General features: G+C 39.9%; 1 protein-coding gene across 3 annotated transcripts in view; it reads right to left on the bottom strand.

The window, feature by feature from the left end:
- Nucleotides 1-3,023: 3,023 nt before the first annotated feature.
- Nucleotides 3,024-20,583, bottom strand: part of LOC308098714 (kelch-like protein 24) — a 30,200-nt gene continuing 12,640 nt past the window's right edge. Inside the window, exons 1-13 of one of the 3 annotated variants that reach the window (XM_080447133.1) lie at nt 10,965-11,247; nt 9,130-9,314; nt 8,671-8,805; nt 8,388-8,582; nt 8,019-8,162; nt 6,570-6,738; nt 5,971-6,108; nt 5,038-5,160; nt 4,719-4,901; nt 4,032-4,163; nt 3,741-3,906; nt 3,527-3,652; nt 3,024-3,391 (exon numbers count right to left, since the gene is read on the bottom strand). In XM_080447133.1, the coding sequence (XP_080303259.1) occupies nt 3,361-3,391; nt 3,527-3,652; nt 3,741-3,906; nt 4,032-4,163; nt 4,719-4,901; nt 5,038-5,160; nt 5,971-6,108; nt 6,570-6,738; nt 8,019-8,162; nt 8,388-8,582; nt 8,671-8,805; nt 9,130-9,294 (1,707 nt within the window). In that variant the 5' untranslated portion in view covers nt 9,295-9,314; nt 10,965-11,247 and the 3' untranslated portion in view covers nt 3,024-3,360. Of the gene's footprint in view, nt 3,392-3,526; nt 3,653-3,740; nt 3,907-4,031; nt 4,164-4,718; nt 4,902-5,037; nt 5,161-5,970; nt 6,109-6,569; nt 6,739-8,018; nt 8,163-8,387; nt 8,583-8,670; nt 8,806-9,129; nt 9,315-10,964; nt 11,248-20,583 lie in introns of those variants that run through there. The other 2 variants (XM_080447132.1, XM_080447134.1) reach the window with 2 other exon arrangements.

Genomic DNA, 20,583 nt, shown 5'->3' on the forward strand with positions numbered 1-20,583 from the left:
AATACTACTTACTCCACCACAATTATTTGAAAACTGTAGTTACTAGTTACTTTGTAGATTTAGATTATTACAAAACATACATTGACCACTTCAGCCCTATTTAAACGTTGGCTATTTGAAAACAGCCAAAAATCGAAGGATTTTAATACATTTTAATTTAGAAGTTTGATAACTTTCTTTTCTTACTTACCTTTGGTACTTAAATATATTTTGACACCAATACTTTTGTACTTTTACTCAAGTAAATTTTGAATTCCGGACTTTTACTTGTAATTGTATTTCTACATTTTGGTATTGATACTTTTACTTAAGTAAAACATGATAAAAACGTCAACGGCTCAATGGTGCAAGGTTATAATGACTTTGATATTAATATATTAATATATATATATATATATATATATATATATATATATATATATATATATATATATATATATAAAATATATATATAAAATATATATAATATACACCACCAGGCGGGCCGGCCTTGGTGGTCCTGGTCCATATAGTGTTAGACGGAGTTCTCCTTAACGCTATGTTACTATTCATCCGTTGCCCGCAGCACAGGTTGCGCAGTCTCTCGTCTGTAGTGGAAAAAAAAAATACACTTTCGCTGCTCACCAAAACAAAGACGGTTTTAACATGTTGAAAGCCTACTTTCCTTAGAGGGAACACTCGGAGCCCCCCCACCTCACGTTTAAAATACACTTTATGACCAAAAAAGTAAATATTTCACCGGATGGCAAAAATAAATGTGTTGCTCCACTGCGCCCCCTACAGATCTTGCCAATAAAGGATCATTATCCAGATCTGTAGGGGGCGCAGTGGAGCAACTAAAACATTTTTGCATCCAGTGAAATATTTTCTTTACTGTCCAAAAACGTCTCGAAAGTACCATAGCGTTAAGGAGAACTCCTTCTAACGCTATGGACCAGAGCTGGTTTTCATTCATTCTCCACCTTGTCTCGTCTGTAGTAACGGTTGTCTTCCCAAGTCTGCACGGAGTCGTGAATGGAACCAAAACAGGAAACACATGTACCTCATCGTTGCCAGATTCTGCGAGACAAATAAGCAACCAGGTCCAAGAAAACAAGCCCAAAAGAAGCCAAATGAGCTCTATTGGCCATTTGAAAATAGCCAATCTACAAGCTCACAACGCGTTGTGAGCTCAAAGAAAAATATTGGGAAAAATCCACTAAATCTTGGTCTCTGGCACAACATATTTTCAGAAGGTTGGGTCTACAAATATATTCATTTGGGGGTCCATGACATGAAAAGGTTTGAGAACCACTGTTTTAAACAACAGTAGGAAACAAGTCCAAATAAGCTAATTACACTTTAGAAACAAGTCAAAAAACAGCAACCCGCAACTTAAGTACCAATATTTTCAAGCAACTTTACAGAAAAACAAGCCCAAAGAAGCAGACATGGCAACGCCGCTTACCGCGAAGTCGTCATCACGTCGTTGCCAACCCCGGTGTGTACAGGACTAACAGGAGCAGTTGCAAATATCCTGTTATATTATTCATAGATTATAGAGCTATATATATTATGTTATATTGTGTGCCTATATGTTATATTCATAGATTAACATATTTTATATTGCATTGTTATATTCATAGAGCTATATATTATCTTATGATAATATTCCAACAAACAATCCCATGCAGTGTCACCATTGAGCTATATGGCAGTCAACCTTTTTTAATTTTCAAAGACCTCCAGTTAAACTTTTGGACACCAATCTACACTGTGAAATCCTGTTTTTTTTTTATTTTGAGAAAGAAAAAAAAAAAAAGAAAAAAGGCTCCAGTGGTTAAAGGGGAAATCCACCCATTTTCAATATTTAACTATGTCATTAATATAGCATAAAGGAGTTGTGTGGAAATAAGAAAAAATTTAAAAAAAAATTAACATTGCAAAAAAATTTTACATTGCAAAAAAATTAACATTGCAAATTACACTGTGATGACTCATCATGGTGTAATTTGCAATGTTAATTTTTTTGCAATGTTAAATTTTTTTGCAATGTTAATTTTTTTTTAAATTTTTTCTTATTTCCACACAACTCCTTTATGCTATATTAATGACATAGTTAAATATTGAAAATGGGTGGATTTCCCCTTTAAAGGGTTTTGGGGGCTAGCCCTTTCTTATTGAGCTGGATGAAACTTTAGTGACGTGCATACAGTGAATGATTAAAATAGCTATAGACTTGTAGGCAACATTTGATCAAAAAATAAATAAAACCTGCAGACACCTTTTATCAGTGTCTATTTTATTGTAATTATCTATATACTTTAGATTAGTGGTTCCCAAATAAAACCTTTTAGCTCAAAGGGAAATTTGATCTCCGCAGGACTCAAAATTTGTGAAAAAGGCAGATCTACAAGCTCACAATGTGTCTCTTCGTGCCACGTTGTGAGCTTGTACATCTGATATTTTCACAATTCTCTTTTTAGTTTTAATTTGTTATTTATTTGATTTCTGTATTTATTTATGACATGGTTTTGAAAAATGTAGATTTTATTATTTATTGGTTCTCTAAATTTCTTGAAATTCTTCTGAAACAATATATAAATATTTTCATGTAAGGATATTTTCTCGTGAACCAAAAAAAAAATGTGTCTGCGAGCCACGAATGGGTCCCGACCATAGACTGTAAAAACAATGTACTAAGCCACACCCCTGGTTTCTACAGACCGAAAATGAAGCCAATAGTTCAGGAATTTGAAATCCGCCATCTTAATATATACAAAACAGCAACCGGGAATAGGAACCGGAAATAAATCCCTACGTAGCTTGTCAATCAAATCATCCTGCCCATCCTAGAGCAGAACCTACTTTATCGTCAATTTTAAAATAAATGGGACCATAATTTACCAAAACGCATATCGTGAGGATTGAAAGGAGAACCAGCGACTGGAAGCATATAGTATTTATGACAATGTTTATTAAGGTAAGAAAATCAAGTCTAAAGTTCGTCAAAAACCCATCCGCTTGCATTGAGAGAATATTCTTTGTGACACCAGCAGGGGCATTCATATGAACTGTCTCTTCCGTATTAGGCTCAATGTACAACTCTCAAGCTGGCCCCTTGGTCCCGACCCAGTGTTTGGGAAACAGTGCTTTAGATAACTACCAGGACCTGTGTGTAAAGCAAAAGGCCTGGGCTTCATAGCACAGCACAAAATATCATACATAGACAGTAACATTTTCCAGGAAAATACCCTCAGTAACAATAAATCAATACAAGCCGGTATTTATTATGGATGGTACATCATCAGGCATACTAGGAATTTATAAAAAACAAAACAAGGCTGTGCTAGTATAAGGGGCGTGGTCTGAGGACGGTCATCACTGAGGTAGGACATCGGTCATCTGCAGCCTTTAGGGGGACAAGGACAAATACATAAAACTACATTAACTACAGTCCACCATTCCTTGTGTCCACATACAGTATATTTGTACACTAAGAGTTAAATTTACACGCAGGATTTTACTGTGTACCAACGTCACCTACCTGTGCGAGGGCCACACAGCTGACCTGAGAGCCACACAGCTGAGCAGGTGGCGTCTAGGGGGCATCTCCCCTACGATTTCCCACGTGTCCGTCTGCTCACAATACCGCTCGATGGTACGTTCAGCACTATAAGAAGAGAGAACAACAGCCATGAGAGAAATGGTCTGGTGTGGAAAAAGCTGTAACTTTTTTTCATGGAGCAGCAGCTTCTTACTAGTCACTAGTTGTCTCCCCTCCGAGTACATAGATCTTTCCATTAACCACAGCCACGGAAGGCCGGCAGTGTGGCCTTTTCATGCGGGCACACATGGTCCACTCGTTTGTCTTTGGGTTGTAACACACAACCTTGTCCAGGTCGCTATCCGAAAGATGCCGACCGCCTGCATGTAGATAACCAAACAGGAATTAAAATGACTGTTAGTGAGCTCTATTATGTTCTTAAACTACAGTGAAGTTTAGATCTGTTTATTATGAAACCGAGAGCCATTAAGAACAGGTATGATACCTATAGCGTAGATCTTTCCTTTGAGTGTGCAGGCAGTTGGACCACGACAACCACCCTGCATAGGCGCAACTTCTGTCCATACAGAGGTTTCAGGGTTGTACGTGTGCACCTTGCGATGGCAAACAGTGCCACCTAGGCCCCAGGAAGACACATGACAAAACATTATTCATTGTCAACGCGAGAAGTATGAATATGTAACTAGAAAAGTGTGCTCTTTGGAGCACTGGTCTCTGCCAGGCCGGGTTGCCTACACAAACTATGGAAGCCAATCATAGCAATCAGAATGGAATAAGATAAATCTGACAGACAAGTCTTGATCACACAGATTTGGACTGAATCTGTAGGAGTAGTAGCAAAAGATGTGTTTTGCAAAAATCTGCCTCATGGTGGCGCTATAACAGGCCAATTTGAAATCTGGGTGGAGGTTAATTATTTTTGCCTTACAGGGATTGTGATTGCACAGTTTCGCCCCATCAGTGCCGGAGAGTTCTGTTCACAGACAAACACACAGACTGACGGACGGAAAAACAGGGGCGAAAACATAGTTTCCAGCCTTCAGCCGTCCGGCCTGGCGGAGACAATAATAATAACTAAGTCTTTGGACAATTTCAGTTAACCATCATGCTTTACATGCATTGAAATAAACCCCATGAAACCAAACAGGCTGACGGAAGACCTGTTCCATACCAATAACGTAGATCAGTCCATCAAGTGTGACCACAGAAATGTTTGTGGTATATTCTGGCATGCCGATAGACTGCATGAGCTGCCAGGTGTCGGTGTAGGGGTCGTATCGCTCCACTGAGGTCATAGGCTTATTGTGCAGAAAGCCACCCACTGCATACACATATCCACCCAGTGCCACAAAGCCTATATAGACCATGTGGGGTTGTACAAGGAAAAACAAATCGAAGATCGTTAGAACTGATTGGTAATATGCAGAAGGCAAAAACCTATATGCCCTTTACTCCAAAACAAAATTGAACACATAATTTTACAATATTACCCAAGCCATTACGACCCTCAATCATGGATGCCATCTTCAACCATGAGTCGTGGGAAGGGTCATAACGCCAGATGCTGGCACAGGATGCAAAGGTTACGGCTCCAGCCATATACACTGTAGAGCCTATGGTGGGATAAAGAGACAAGTTATAGCTTGATTTTCAAGGCATGAAGATTTTCAGTGCTCAAGATACATTGCCATTAAAGATACTATGCATAAACAACTTGAAAGGTCTTCACTGATACCTAAAATGATGTCGCCACATACCCATACTATTTAATAAAAAGTTCATAAATTGGAGCTCGTAAAGCTCATAAATTGGAGCTTGAAAACCGGGTCCGGGTCCAACCCGGTTCTGAATTTATCGAGACCCGAGTATCAATAAGCTTTGGGCTTGTCGAGAGGGTTATAGCAGCCCATGACGTCATGTCTAAACAATCAAAACAAGAGGCAGTCAAGAAATAAATGTAACCACCCGCACTGGCAAAAACATGTCGGTCTAAAAGTGTATTGATACCTGCCAACCAGCATTGCCCGGGGACACAAGGAAGTGGAATTGTATTGGCTCATTTTAATGGATATTTAGAATTTGTCATCTCACGTCTTTCCACAAAAAAAAACACAATGGTGGGCTCGATAAATGCCCGGATCAATATAAGCAGGATCGATAAGATGCTCATTATCAATAAAAATTGAGGAACTCCATCACTTATCCCTGTACTTACAGAAGTCGGCAACACAGAAGTCAACAGTCTTGTAAAACCGGAGAAAAAAGTGTCCGCTAACAAACTGATTTGAAAATCAGTAGGAATTCCTAAAGACTTAGCATTGGTTCTAGATGCATTTCCACCCACTACATTGGATTTAGACGTCTCCAGGTGGAGATCTCTGATAGCCTGACTACGTGAGATTAACTCTGATGGCACTACTTACCCAACACAACCAGACCAAGAGAAATGACAGATTCGGGCAGATGTTCGAAGGTTCCCCATCGTTTGGTCAGGGGGTCAAAGCAGTCAACGTCGTCCATATCAAAGCCATAGTCATTCCGTCCCCCCACCATCAGTATCACTTCACATACAGAGAGGGTAGAACATAAACACAGCACCAGGTATTATATGTGCATGAGGCCACGTTATCATAGCAAATTAAAGAGTGAGCACGTGAAATGTTATGGCACAAAGTATGTCAATGAATGAATTGAGAATGAAACTGGTATACATTAGTAAGTTACAGTTAACAAAAACTAGGTATAAAAAGGCAAAAATCTGAATCAAAGCCTGAATTATCCAATCAAATGACAGAAGGATGCAGTAATGAATAAATAATGCAATAATGATTATGCAGCCCAAATAGCAAACTAAACATCTTGAAAAATGCCACACCGAAGAAAAACAATCTGTACTTTTATTGCCATGTATTTTTGTACATTAGAGGCATTTGTCTAGGCAATCCCAACTAGAAAAACTGTGATATATTTTTTCTCCACTATCAGTTGCAAGATGCATGCATGTGTGAGGCAGGCAGGGTACCAGTGGATGAACGTGGTTGAGCTGTGTGGCAGGAGGGCAGGAGATGCTGGTTCTTGGCCTCAGAGACGAGCGTCTGACATCCCTGGGATTCCTTCACCACATCCACAGACTCAATCACATCATGGAGGTAGGAGGGACTGATGAGAGGCAGACGGATAACCTTGAAAACCTGAAATAACAAATAGAACACTAATTACTTACTAGTCCAACTGGACGTTGCGTAAACAACATTAAACATTGCTGTCAAATCTCTACAGCTGCTGCAAGACAAGATGAGCATTCAAACATTTGTATCCTATACCTTCAGATTTAACATTTTAATCACTTGAACAGCAGAAAGCCTATTTGGGGGTAACGTTCACTAAAGATAGCAAATCAACAAGCTCAAAACACGCTTGTAAATCGGCTATTTTTGCAGAACAAAAAGGAAAAAAGCCTAGTGTAAGTGTAGTTGTGTAATAAGATGAGAGGGTTTAAGTAGTTCATATTTTTTTTTATAAATGTCACATTATAAAATGTTTATAATTAATGTTATAATTATTGTTGTAAGGCATTATGAGTGTTTATAACTATAATTACACAGTGTTACAAGCTGATTATAATGCATTATAAGTATGTTCATAATACATTATAGACATGGGCTTCATAGGAAGTGTTACAGAGTGTTCATCAACCCCTGGTCCTCGAGCTCCCCTGTTGGTTTTCTATCCTAACAGGGTTACTAGTGAATGTCACCCACCTGGTCCTCAAGGTCTAACCTAGTCCCTGATTAGACAGCTAGAAAAGGTTTACATTAACCTGCAAAATGCAGTGTTGTGATTTGGTCAGGGACATTATCATAACACTCAACATTAAATACATAAAATACTACATCCCTTTCTTCCTGTTTTTTTTTGCTGCCACTCAGTGGTGGTGACATTGTCCTTCTAGGCAGTTTACGGCAAAATAATAAAAATAGTAAATATAACCCTTCTCTCAAAGAGCTTTAAAACGTGCATTACATTCACACAGCGATGGCAGAAAAGCAAACATGCAGGGCATCGTCTCATCTGGCACAGGTAGGGGATCCATGTCTTGCTCAAGGACACCTCGACCAGCCAGGAGGAGCTGAGGAATCGAACTGGGAACCTCCCAATTCCAAGACGGTCGCACTACCTCCTGAGCCAGAGCAGCCCTGGCAATCTTTGCATTTTTTATATTAGAATTATTATGAATCAGCTTGATGGACCATGGTCACATCTGGCCGGTGCTTGCCCAAGAAATACATCATGAGTGTATAAGTAGAACCAAATAGACCCTTACGGGATCATTTGCTTCTTAACACTAATGATTTTGTTATGATTAACCATCAACAGTTAACTGAAATGCACATCCCCTTTAAGCTCGTCTTAGCCAGTCACATTGATTTGACTTCTTAAACTTCGGGTGAAACACAGAGAAGGGACTGACCTTTTCCAAGCTCTGCCTACGGGTAGGGCACTTGTTTAACCACGACATGGCGGCCTCAAACACCACCTCCTCCTTGGGCGCATTGAGATCGTCACTGGCCAGAATCTCTGTCAGTTTATCCACAGAGAGAGACAGGAACTCTTCCTAGTGGCGGAACAAATACAGTAGATTAGCTCAGGGGTTCCCAAACATTTCCACACCAAGGGCCACAAAGCTCACACAGTGTGACCTTGTTTATCTGATACTTTCACTTTAGTTTTTATATGCATTAAAATAAATCTTTTTTTAATGATATGAAATTGATTAGTTTAATACTTTGATTGACTCTTTCAACAGTCAAACAAGTTGGTAAATGTAAGGATCACTGACCTGCTGACAGACGTCACTGAAGTGATCAAGGATGTAATCCATGCTGTGTTGCTCCAGTGTCTTACAGGAGTGGATCTCAGCAAAGAGGTGAATCCCTACACAGTTCTGTTCATCAATGATGCGAAGCACCAGGAAACGACTGCAGGCCTCTTTCACACCAGTAACATTAAACAGGTTTGCTGCTGCTAGCAGGGCCTAGACCATATAAATAGTGTTTTTTTTTTTTAGCACAGAGGTGGATCAAAAAGTGGAGATGATGAATACGTTTTATGATGATAAATACCTGCACATTTACTGTGGACACTTCCACCGTTGAAGTGTAGGCATAGTTCACCAGCATGCCAAGCTCTTCAGGCGCCACGTCATTGATGTTAACCCTTTCCTCTCTGGACTCCATCATTCCAGTTGTAAACATGGCCTGTGCAGGTTGAAAGGGTTAATGGTTGGCCTGCAGTGTTCATTGTTTAGGCCTTTCTTATTTACACAGTGGCAACAATTAATTGACTGGATATAGCATGATATCCGTTTCACAGGCAAGCCATTGCAACAACTTTAACCCTGACATCCCTATTTTGGGCTCCTTATTAGGTATAATGCTGCAAAAATCGAATAACATTTTTCAAAAAGCAGCAGCTCTACGAGCTCACAACGCATTGTGAGCTTGTAGATGGGAATCAGAAGACATTTAAACAAACACCAAGTCAATAAATGTTCACATGGAACGTTGAGGGTCTACATTTACCTCAAAATAAGTACTAAAGGAGGCTAGTATATTCCGATGGCAGGGGAACTCCTTTCCTCCACAGCAGATAATCACATCACAGAATGAATTGTTGAGCCGAAGCCTGTTTAGGCCCTCTAAGACCGCGTTGGGATGAGTCTCCTCCGTGAACACGGTTTTATCCATGTTCTTTTTGCTGGACCAGCCTGTACAACAGGAGGGGAAAGAATAAATGGTCAGATAGTAACAGCTGTTTGCACGTTTCCTTTAATGAACAGAATACTCATGGAGAGAAATGACAGCATCATATGGATGCAAACACATTATAAGACACTGGAGCATGTTACCAGAAGAACAAGGGTTTGCCAGAACAGTCATTTTGCTCTACTTGTAGAGAGGACACACCCCAAAAAAAACAAGTTCTGCTCCTTTACCATCGCCAGTGGTGTAAATTAGACTTAGAGACAATTTTGAGGTATTGTTTTTACTTTCTTCAGCATTTACAATTTTCAAAACTTTTACTTCTATTCCACTACATCTCAGAGGAAAATATTGTACCTTCACTCCACTACAATTATACTAAAACTTTAGTTACTTTAAAGATTTTGATTATTATTACAAAACACACACTAACCCCTGTGTGTGTGTGTGTGTGTGTGTGTGTGTGTGTGTGTGTGTGTGTGTGTGTGTGTGTATATATATATAAACACACAACCATTTGAAAATAGCAGATCTACAAGCTCACAATGCGTCACCATATCGACTATTTTCAAAAGATTTTGAACTTGTGAAATGGGACATTCTACACAATGAGTACTTTGAGTATAGGGACTTCTACTTGTAACAGAGTATATCTTCATTGCAGTATTGATACTTTTGCTTAAGTAAAACATGTGAGTACTTCCATCACTGACTACCACAAAGCTGGCAGCAACGTTATTATTGAAAAACCCCAGCCAAGAACTGCCGGATGCCATACAGATACAGTCGCTAGAGGGTGCTGTTAGTTAAGCAGTCTTGAAAATGAAGACGCCATGTCCCTTGCCTTCTGACTTGATAAAAGTAAAATTTAAACATGTAATGTGAGACTGTGATGTTGAGATTGGCCATCTAAACGTATCATCAGAGAGACAGCGCGAGAGAGAGACTGATGGCTCAACGGCGCAATATTATAAAATATAAACGGGTGGCATTGATTTAAACACATGGCAGGCCGTAACAATGGTTCACATCCGTCATGGATTAACTTCAACCTGGTGTTTGCACATTCTCATTTTTTGGTCCGTACATCTACATAAACGTTCAGATTTCAAATATAAAGTGCTTACCCCATGGCCAAGGATGTTACAATTATGTACGGGCCCTCAAAAGTACCCGTATCCTTCCGTATTGTTCAATAAAAAGCATTTTAATCCGATCGGTGGCCATTTTCTCATTGAGTTGTAATGTGTAGGAGTGCAGTACACCTCCCAACCGATAGGGGCGCGTAGTTAAAATCATATAGCGAAAAAACGGAGAAATGGCCACCGATCGGATTAAAATGCTTTTAATTTAACAATACGGAAGATACGGGTACCTCCGAGTACCCGTACATAATTGTAACATCCGTGACCTTGGGGTAAAAAACATTATTTTTGAAATCTGAACATTTATGTAGATGTACGGGCCCAAAAGGGAGAAAGTGCAAACACCAGGTTGAAGTTCATCCATAATAACCATGGCTAGGCAAGGAGCAGCAGACCCAGGCCAGCAAAGCTGTTGCCAGACTGAGACTCCTTGCCGTGCTACAGTGACAATCTATGGAAGGGAACATCTATATACGCTCATCTGGCACTTCGTTTCGTTCTCATTCTCACCTTGCCTGTAGTAATGGTTGTCTTCACAAGTCTGGGTTCACTCACTCATCCCCCGGCATGGAGCTCATAAGCAGCCGCTGAGCTAACGGCTAGGCTAATCACACTCAAACAACACAACCTAAAAGAAAAAAAGTTTGGCTAAATAAACGGATGGCGGGATTAACAAGAGGGCCACTACAACAAGGAGACAGAATACTCTTTAGTTCTTCCCTTGTTTTAGCTTTATGGCAACAATGTAGAAGATTATAGTTTGCTGCCTTGCTTTGGCTGCAAAGTGAACTACGCGCGAATGGAACCAAAACAGGAAACACGTTTACCGTGACGTCACGTCAGCACGTCGTCAACGAACCCGGATTATGTGTACAGGAGCCTTTTAACTCTATGACAGGAGCAGAATGGATACAAAGATCCTGTTATATATATCAGTGGTTCTCAACCTGTGGGTCCCCAATGATTTTGGGGGTGTCCCCAGACCCCAGGTGACAGTAAAGTGACAATTTTAGAACTTTTTAATACCTAGAAAAAAATAAATGAAATGAAAATAAATAAATAAAAAATTATTAGATCAAAAGTAATCAACAAACTGTACTATAAAACTGGTCATTAAACATTGGCAAAATAGTCAAATAATCTAAGAAAGATGCAGAAATAGCTGATCTACAAGCTCACAACAAGTTTGTAGATAGGCTATTTTCACAATATTTATCTGTGGAACCGGGTCAAACTAAATGTTATGTCCCAGTTCAAATATGATTCTTTTGGGGGGTTGCGACCTGAAAAGGTTGAGAACTACTGATATAGCTATATATTGTTTTCTATCATGTTATATTCATAGATTAATTTATTATCTTATATTGCATTATGTTATATTCATAGAGCTATATATTATCTTATTTTATAATATTCCAAGATAAACAATCCCATGCAGTGTCACCATTGAGAGCTCATGCATGGCAGTAACTGTTTTACCCCAGTTTGATATGAATTACACTACAATATTTTTAAACTTTGGGACCCCTATCTATACTGTGAAATACTCTGTTTATTCAAAGGGATATTTCACTTTCAAAAAAACGTTGTGTCATTTTATCGTCTACTCAGGCTTTTGGGAGCACCCCGGACCGTTTTTAAGTTGCTTGATTCAGTATTTAGATATTTGATATTCATTTTATCAGACACAGACCCAGTGTAACTTCAAACTCCATTTTAACCATGTTAGATTCATCGGAAACACACGTCCTTGGTTCTGGTGACTGATATTGTCCTTCTAATACGCGAGGAGACCGTGTTTTTTTCATTTATTTTTTAAATATTTTCTTTGGAAAATGAAAAAAAAAATCAATACAATAAAAAAAAAAAAAAAAAAAAAGTAATCGAAAAAACACGGCCCCCTCACGTATTAGGATTGCAGGATGAGTCACCAGAAACAAGGACGGGTGTTTTGGATGAATCTAACATGTTAAAAATGGAGTTTGAAGTTATTATGGGTTTGTATAGGAAGGGGGCGTGTCTGATACGATGAATATCATATATCTAAATACTGAATCAAGCTACTTAAAAACTGTCTGGGGGGCTCACAAAAGCCTGAGTAGACAATAAAATGACCAATTCTTTTTTTACTATAACTGTTATAAAGACTCCACCCTAAGACTTACAGTACATATATTTTATTAAAAAAAAAGAAAAAAACCTACATAGACACCTTTTATCAGTTTATATTTTATTGTATTATTTATATAACAACTCTAAATAACCGCCAGGACCTGTGTGTAAAAGCAAAAGGCCTGGGCTTCATAGCACAGCACAAAATATCATACATAGACTATAAAACTTTTCCAGGAAAATACCCTACGTATTTAACAATAAATAAATACAAGCCGGTATGTATTATGGATGGTCCATCATCAAACATACATAGGACTATACCAAAAACAAACAAAAAACAACAAGGCTGTGCTAGTATAAGGGGCGTGGTCTGAGGACGGCCATCACTGAGGTAGGAGGGGCTTAGTTAGCAGTGCCCGCCTGTCTGCTGGTGTGTTCATCGGTCATCTGCAGCCTTTAGGGGGACAAGGACAAATACATAAAACTACATTAACTACAGTCCACCGTTCCTTGTGTCACATACGTACGTGACCAATGACCATACATACAGTAGTACATTTGTACACTCCCAAAGTTGAATTAACACGCAGGATTCTACTGTGAACCAACGTCAACTACTGTACCTGTGCATGTAAATCCTTCCGCACCCTGAGAGCCACACAGCCGAAAGCTTTGCGACCAGTGCCCATATGCTCCACAATTTCCCACGTGTCCGTCTGCTCACAATAACGCTCGATGGTACATTGAGACCTATATGAAGACAGACCAACAGCCATGAGAGAAATGTCTGGTGTGAAATGCAGCCACCTTTTTCCAGGCATTCATGGAGCAACAGCCTCTTACCCGTCTTCCTCCCCTCCTATTACGTAGATCATTCCACCAACCACAGCCACGCCAGGGTCCCAGCGTCGCTTTTTCGTGGGGGCACACATTGTCCACTGGTTTGTCTTAGGGTTGTAACACTCCACCTTGTCCATGGTTGAGTTATCAATTAAATGCGTACCACCTAGATAATGAACAGGAAATAAAGGGATAGTGACTCACTTTTATTGGGCTCTATAAAGTGCCCGGACTTATGTGATATTGAAGCCAGTTATTTTATGAAACTAAGATATACCTATAACGTAGATCTTTCCTTTAAGTGTACAGGCAGTTGAAGTACGACAAGGAACCTGCATAGGAGCAACGTCTTTCCATACAGATGTTTCAGGGTTGTACTTTACCACCTTGCTTGGAAAACTGCCATATTCGTCCAAACCAATAAAGTAGATCAGTCCATCTAGTGCAACAAAAAAAGAGCCAGAGGGATGTTCGCCGAAAGACTCCACAAGCTGCCAGGTGTTGGTGTTAGGGTCGTAGCGATCCAGTGAGTCCACATAGTCGTCGTTCTGAAAGCCACCCAGTGCAAACACATATCCACCCACCGTCACCAAGCCTAAGGACCATGTGGGGTTAAACGAGAGAAAAGAAAGAAAACAAACCTGATCAGACCTTGGCCTCTCCTTGGGTGGGTAACCAAGGCAACAACCTATAGCTCTTACTCCAAAACAAAATTGAATGTCCTAATTTGACAATATTACCCAAGCCACTGCGTGCCTCATTCATGGAAGCCATCTGCAACCATGAGTCATGGGGAGGGTCATAACGCCACATCTCATTACTGGCATTACTGTCTGAATCATCATAAAAATCTCCCCCAGCCAAATACACCTTAGTGCCTATGGTGGGAGAAGAGACAGATTAAGATTAAAAACCTTTGAGAGTGAAAGATTTTCACAGCTCAAGATACATAACCATTAAAGATTGTATGCATCTACAACTTGAAAGGTCTTCACTGATACCCAATGTGATGTCACCACATACATTAATAAAACATTATTTATTTGCCTGTATAATTATGTTGTGATGGTGTACTTATCAAGCCAAAACTAAATCAACAGAAATTCCCCAAAATAGGTCCAGCATGATGTGACATACTGTAAGCTGCAAAGTGGGCTACATACAATCCTGATACCGTCCCAATAAGACATTGACTTTGAAACGGAGTTTGTTTTTAAATTTCCCTACTGTTTCCACTCAGTTCTAGCCCATACATTGAATTTAGATGTCCCCAGATCTCCGGGTGGAGATCTCTGATCACCTGGCTGCGCAAGATTGACTCTGATGGTCAAGGACCCCAACGGAAACAAGTCCGCAAGGACTTTTTTGGTCGGACCTTTTAGACAAAGGTATTATAAATCTAACTGTGTTGTTTTACATTCTTTTGCCTAATACAAATTTCAATCAATCAATCAATGGTATTCCTTACCTAACACAACCAGACCATGAGAGAGTAGAGGTTTGGGTAGAGGTGCCAGGATCTTCCTTTGATTGGTCAGGGGATCAAAGCTTTCAACGATGCCAATCGCCTCTGTGCTCACCTGTCCGCCCACTATCAGTATCACTTCACATGCAGAGAGAACATGAAATCATTTTTATTTATTTTACTTACATCACCAGGTATGGGCATGAGGACATCAGGACAAGTACTGACAGCAGTGTAATGTGTGTGAGAATGTGAAATGTTACTATAGCAAGAATTAGCAGTCAATGAATGAATCGAGGATTAAGATTGGTATGGTATACATTTGAAAGTTATAGTCAACTAAATGCATGCATGCAGTGGTGGAAAAAGTACTCACATTCTACAAGTAAAAGTATCAATACTGCAATGTAGAAATACTCTCTTACAAGTACCAAGTCCAGAATAAAAAATTTACTTGATTAGAAGTACAAAAGTGTTGGCATCAAAATGTGCTCAAAGAACCAAAAGTATAAAGTACTCATTATGCAGAATGTCCCATTTCAAATCTTTTGTAAATTTGCTTGTAGATCGGCTATTTTCAAATGGCCCAAATGCATAGGGCTGAAGTGGTTAACGTATGTTTTGTAATAATAATCCAAATCTACAAAGTAAATAGTTTTCAAATAATTTTAGTGGAGTAAAAGTATAAAATGTGCCTCTGAGATGTAGTGGAGTAGAAGTAAAAGTACAACAAATTGGAAATGCTCCAGTAAAGTCAAAATACTTCAAAATTGTACTTAAGTACAGTACTTGAGTAAAAGTACTTAGTTACTTTACACCACTGGATGCATATGTGAGGCAGGGCACCAGACACCACGGCATGCATATGTGAGGCAGGCAGGGTACCAGTGGATGAACGTGGTTGAGCTGTGTGGCAGGAGGGCAGGAGATGCTGGTTCTTGGCCTCAGAGATGAGCCTCTGACATCCCTGGGATTCCTTCACCACATCCACAGACTCAATCACATCATGGAGGTAGGAGGGACTGATGAGAGGCAGACGGATAAGCTTGAAAACCTTGAAGAACAAATAGAACACTAATTATTTACTCGTCCAACTGGATATTGCGTGAAGTGAACAACATTAAACATCGCCTTCAAATCTATACAGCTGCTGCAAGACGAGACGAGGATTCAAACATTTTGAATACTCCACTTGTTGTATCCTATACCTTTATATTTAATAAACATGACCACCATCAAATCTAGGACTGCGCCCTTTGGGCACCATTAGTTTTGTATCATTTCATTCATTAGAAAATGCTTTGAAATGTGTTATGATTATGTTTATAATGCATTATAGACATGGGGCCCTATTTTCACCAGTGCCTTACCCATTATCCCTAAACTTCTTTGCCATTCTTTACAATAAAAAAAACAAAAATGGCAAAGAAGTTTAGGGATAATAGGTAAGTCACCGGCGAAAATAGGGCCCATTGGCTTTTCTTCCCGTTTTGCTGCCAATTTAATTAAATTCAAACTTTATTCCAGACACACAGGGGGTCCACAGAGTACATACAAAATCAACATCACACAACAAATTAAACAATAAAAATAAAACATAAAATCATAAATAGAGGCTGACTCTCCAGTGTTTACGCAGCCTGGACGAGTAGCGGAGACAGCTCTTCCCAAGATTGTCTATATCCTCAATAATACTGTTCCGGAACTCATCCAGGTGAGACATGAATCTATACATAGAGTGCCTTATAGAGTGCCTCATGTGTGGATTCCACACGTTACACACAAGTGACTGGCACTATGCCATCTAGGGACCTTAAGTAGTATCCTCAGGGCATCATTGTAGGCCACTTTAAGCCTCCACATGCAACCTTTCTTGTATGTGCACCACAGCTATATATACCATAGAGGTATAATATAACTAGAGGGCGGATTGCCCCGCCCCCAGCTATCATTTCAATGAATGTGCTCAGTGGCGTTTTGAAGCACCCGGAAGCCTGCCGGAAGTAGAATTATTGAATCACACAGAGTTATGACTAGTGTCCTTTTTGTGTTCTATGGCAGCCTGTGTGTCAAGGATTGAACGCGAGATATTTATTAAATACACTCGAGATGCATATTTATATGTAAATGCATATATGTATGTATGTATAATATGTTTACATATTTATATTTATATATATATAAATCTCTCTCAGTATGTTTTGCTCGTGCATGCATTTCTCCCCGCCTGCAGTTCCAGCTTTGGCCACTGGGGTGGCGGCTTCAATGTTTCTCAGCAACTCTGGGGGCTTGATATATACATGGGAGTGCAGAATACTTTAAAAAGTGCACACTTGACAGGACCTGAACATATATACTGAACCTGCAAAGCAGCACATTAGCCTGGGCATAAAGTTTGCGGCACTGTCTAGAGATATCTCTATCATCATGGTACCACAGTACTTGATTTCCTGGCACACAGGGAGATGACTGTCACGTAAGTGAAAGGCTGGGAAGGCCATTTTCTTGTCCTCATGGCTTCTCACTATCATGATACTACTCTTTTTTTGCATTATAATTATGTCATGATAATCGTTGCCATAATCTCAGCACACTTTCAATAGCTGCTGTAACCCTCCACTGTATGAACTCAGAACGACCAGGTGATCAGCGTACATAAGGTGATTGATGATCGTGTTACCTATAAGACAGCCTGTATTGCACTTATTTGAATAGCAGATGTAGCATAACCCCATTTAACCTGCATTTTCTGTTTTGCGTACCAAAACACCAGTATACGCACAATGTGCTTAGGTATGCCTCTATCAAGCAGCTTCTGAAACAGTTTGTAATGGTTAATCCTGTCAAAAGCTCGAGAAGCATCGATAAAGCATAGGAAGACAGTGGAATTACGGCTACTGTAGCTGACAATCATTTCTTTAACTGTGCCGTGTTTCTTTTTAAATCCAAACTGGTTATCTGCAGTCAAGACATTTCAAAACGTACTGGTCAGAGCGATAGGTCTATTAGTTAGTTATCAATGCTGTTTAGTTTACCTGCCTTGTCTTTAAGGAAAGGCACTAATTGTATTGTACAGAGGTGATTGATTCTGGAGGGACACCATGAACCAACATACTTGTAAAAGACATGAGTAGAGGGCAGATGTTATTGCTTGCATATTTGAGGTGTTAAGCTGTGATGTGATCAACGCCACATGCCTTGTTGTTATCTAGCATCATAATGGCATCAACCTCATCATCAGACCTGATCAGTATATTTTCAGTGGCGGTGAAATTGTCCTTTTAGGCAGTTTACAGCAAAATAGTAAAAATGGTATGGTGCATTTATATAACACTTTTCTCCAAAGACTGTACAGTGTCCATTAAATTCACAGTACTGGACAGACATGGAATTCTGCTCCGGTTCCATGTCTTGCTCAAGGACACCTCGGGCCAGCCAGGAGGAGCCGGCGATCGAACTGGGAACCTTCCGATTCCAAGACTCTACCTCCTGAACCAGTGCCACCCTGGCAATCTTGCCAATTGTGACTTCAGAATATTATGAATCAGGTTGATGTAATGGCAGTCATGGACCATGGCCACATCTGGCTGATGCTTGCCCGAGAAATACATCATGAGTGTATAAGTAGAACCAAATGGACCCTTAGGGTATCATTTGGTTCCATGTATACACTCTTTAACACTAATGATTTTATAGTGTATGATTAACCATCAACAGCTAACTGAAATGCACATCATGATAGCATCCCTTCAAGCTTGTCTTAACCAGTCTGACCTTTTCCAGGCTCTGCCTACGGGTAGGACACTTGTTTAACCACAGCATGGCAGCCTCAAACACCCTCTCCTCCTTGGGCGCATTGAGATCGTCACTGGCCAGAATCTCTGTCAGTTTATCCACAGAGACTGACAGGAACTCTTCCTAGGGGCAGAAGAAATACAGTAGATTAGCTCTGGGGTTCCAAAACATTTCCACGACCCAAAGGACACCCAAGCTCACATTGGTTGCGTTGTGAGCTTGTAGATCAGCCATTTGCATTTTTTCCTTTTTTTTTTTTTTTCTCCAATACTGGCATGACTGCTATTTTAGCAAATCGATCATTTCATTCAAATCGATTCAGTTTTATAAACGATTAAATAGATTAGTTCAATTAACTGTTACACTCCTACAACAGACAAACAACTTTGTAAATGTAAGGATCCCTCAATCACTGACCTGCTGACAGATGTCACTGAAGTGATCAAGGATGTAATCCATGCTGTGTTGCTCCAGTTGCTTACAGGAGTGGGTCTCGGCAAAGAGGTGAATCCCTACACAGTTCTGTTCATCCATGCTGTAATGCTCCATGAAACGACAGCAGGCCTCTTTAACAGCAGTAACATTTAACAGGTTTGCTGCTGCTAGCAGGGCCTAGACCAAATAAAAAAGATATGTTCTTTTAAGCACAGAGGCAGGTAAGAATGGAGACAATGAATAAGGTTTATACAACTTATGATGATAAATACCTGCACATTTGCCGTGGAGATGTCCACCGTTGACGTGTAGGCATAGTTCACCAGTGAGCCAAACTCTTCAGCCTCCACTTCATTGAGGTTAACCCTGTGCTCTCTGGACTCTATCATTCCAGTTGTAAACATGGCCTGTACAGGTTGAAAAAGGTTGACCTGCAGTGTTCATTGTTTAGGCCTTTCTTTACATAGTCGTAACAATTAATTGACTGGATATAAAATGATATTCAGTTCACATGATAGCCAAGGCAGAATTGAATAAAAGTAGCAGATCTACAAGCTCACAACACATTCTGAGCTTGTAGATCAGCTACTGTATGTCTTTCTTTCTTTTCTCGAGAAAGAAAGAAAGAAATAGGGCTTAAGTGGTTTTCAACGCCAGGTTAATAAATGCTCACATGTAAAGTTGAGGGTTTGCATTTACCTCAAAATAAGGACTAAAGGAGGCTAGTACATTCCGATGGCAGGGGAACTCCTTTCCTCCACAGCATATAATCACATCACACAACAAATTGTTGAGCCGAAGCCTGTTTAGGCCCTCTAAGACCTTGTTGGGATGCGTCTCCCCCATGAACACCATTTTATCCATGTTCCTTTTCCTGGATCAGCCTGTACAACAGGAGGGGAAGGAATGTATGGTCAGATAGTAACGGCTGTTTGCACGTTTCCTTTAATGAACAGAATACTCATGGAGAGAAATGACCGCATCATATGGACGCAAACACATTATATAAGACACTGGAGCATGTTACCAGAAGAACAAGGGTTTGCCAGAACAGTCATTTTGCTCTACTTGTAGAGAGAGAGGACACACCCAATAAAACATGTTCTGCTCCTTTACTATCAGCAGTGGTGTAAAGTAACTAAGTACATGCACTCAAGTACTGTACTTTGGTACCATTTTGAGGTATTGTTTTTACTTTCTTCAGTATTTACAATTTTCAAAACTTTGACTTCTACTCCACTACATCTCAGAGGAAAATATTGTACCTTCACTCCACTACAATTATACTAAAACTTTAGTTACTTTGAAGATTTTGATTATTATTACAAGACACACACTAACCACTTCAGCCCTGTCTGTCTGTCTGTCTGTCTGTCTGTACACAGTATTTTGAAAAACATGCGAGTACTTCCATCACTGACTACCACAAAGCTGGCAGCAACGTTATTGTTGAAAACCCCAGCCAAGAGCTGCCGGATG

This window comes from Gymnoscopelus braueri, assembly GCF_963280865.1.
Source record: "Gymnoscopelus braueri genome assembly, chromosome: 2".
In the NCBI taxonomy this organism is placed as follows: Eukaryota; Metazoa; Chordata; class Actinopteri; order Myctophiformes; family Myctophidae; genus Gymnoscopelus; species Gymnoscopelus braueri.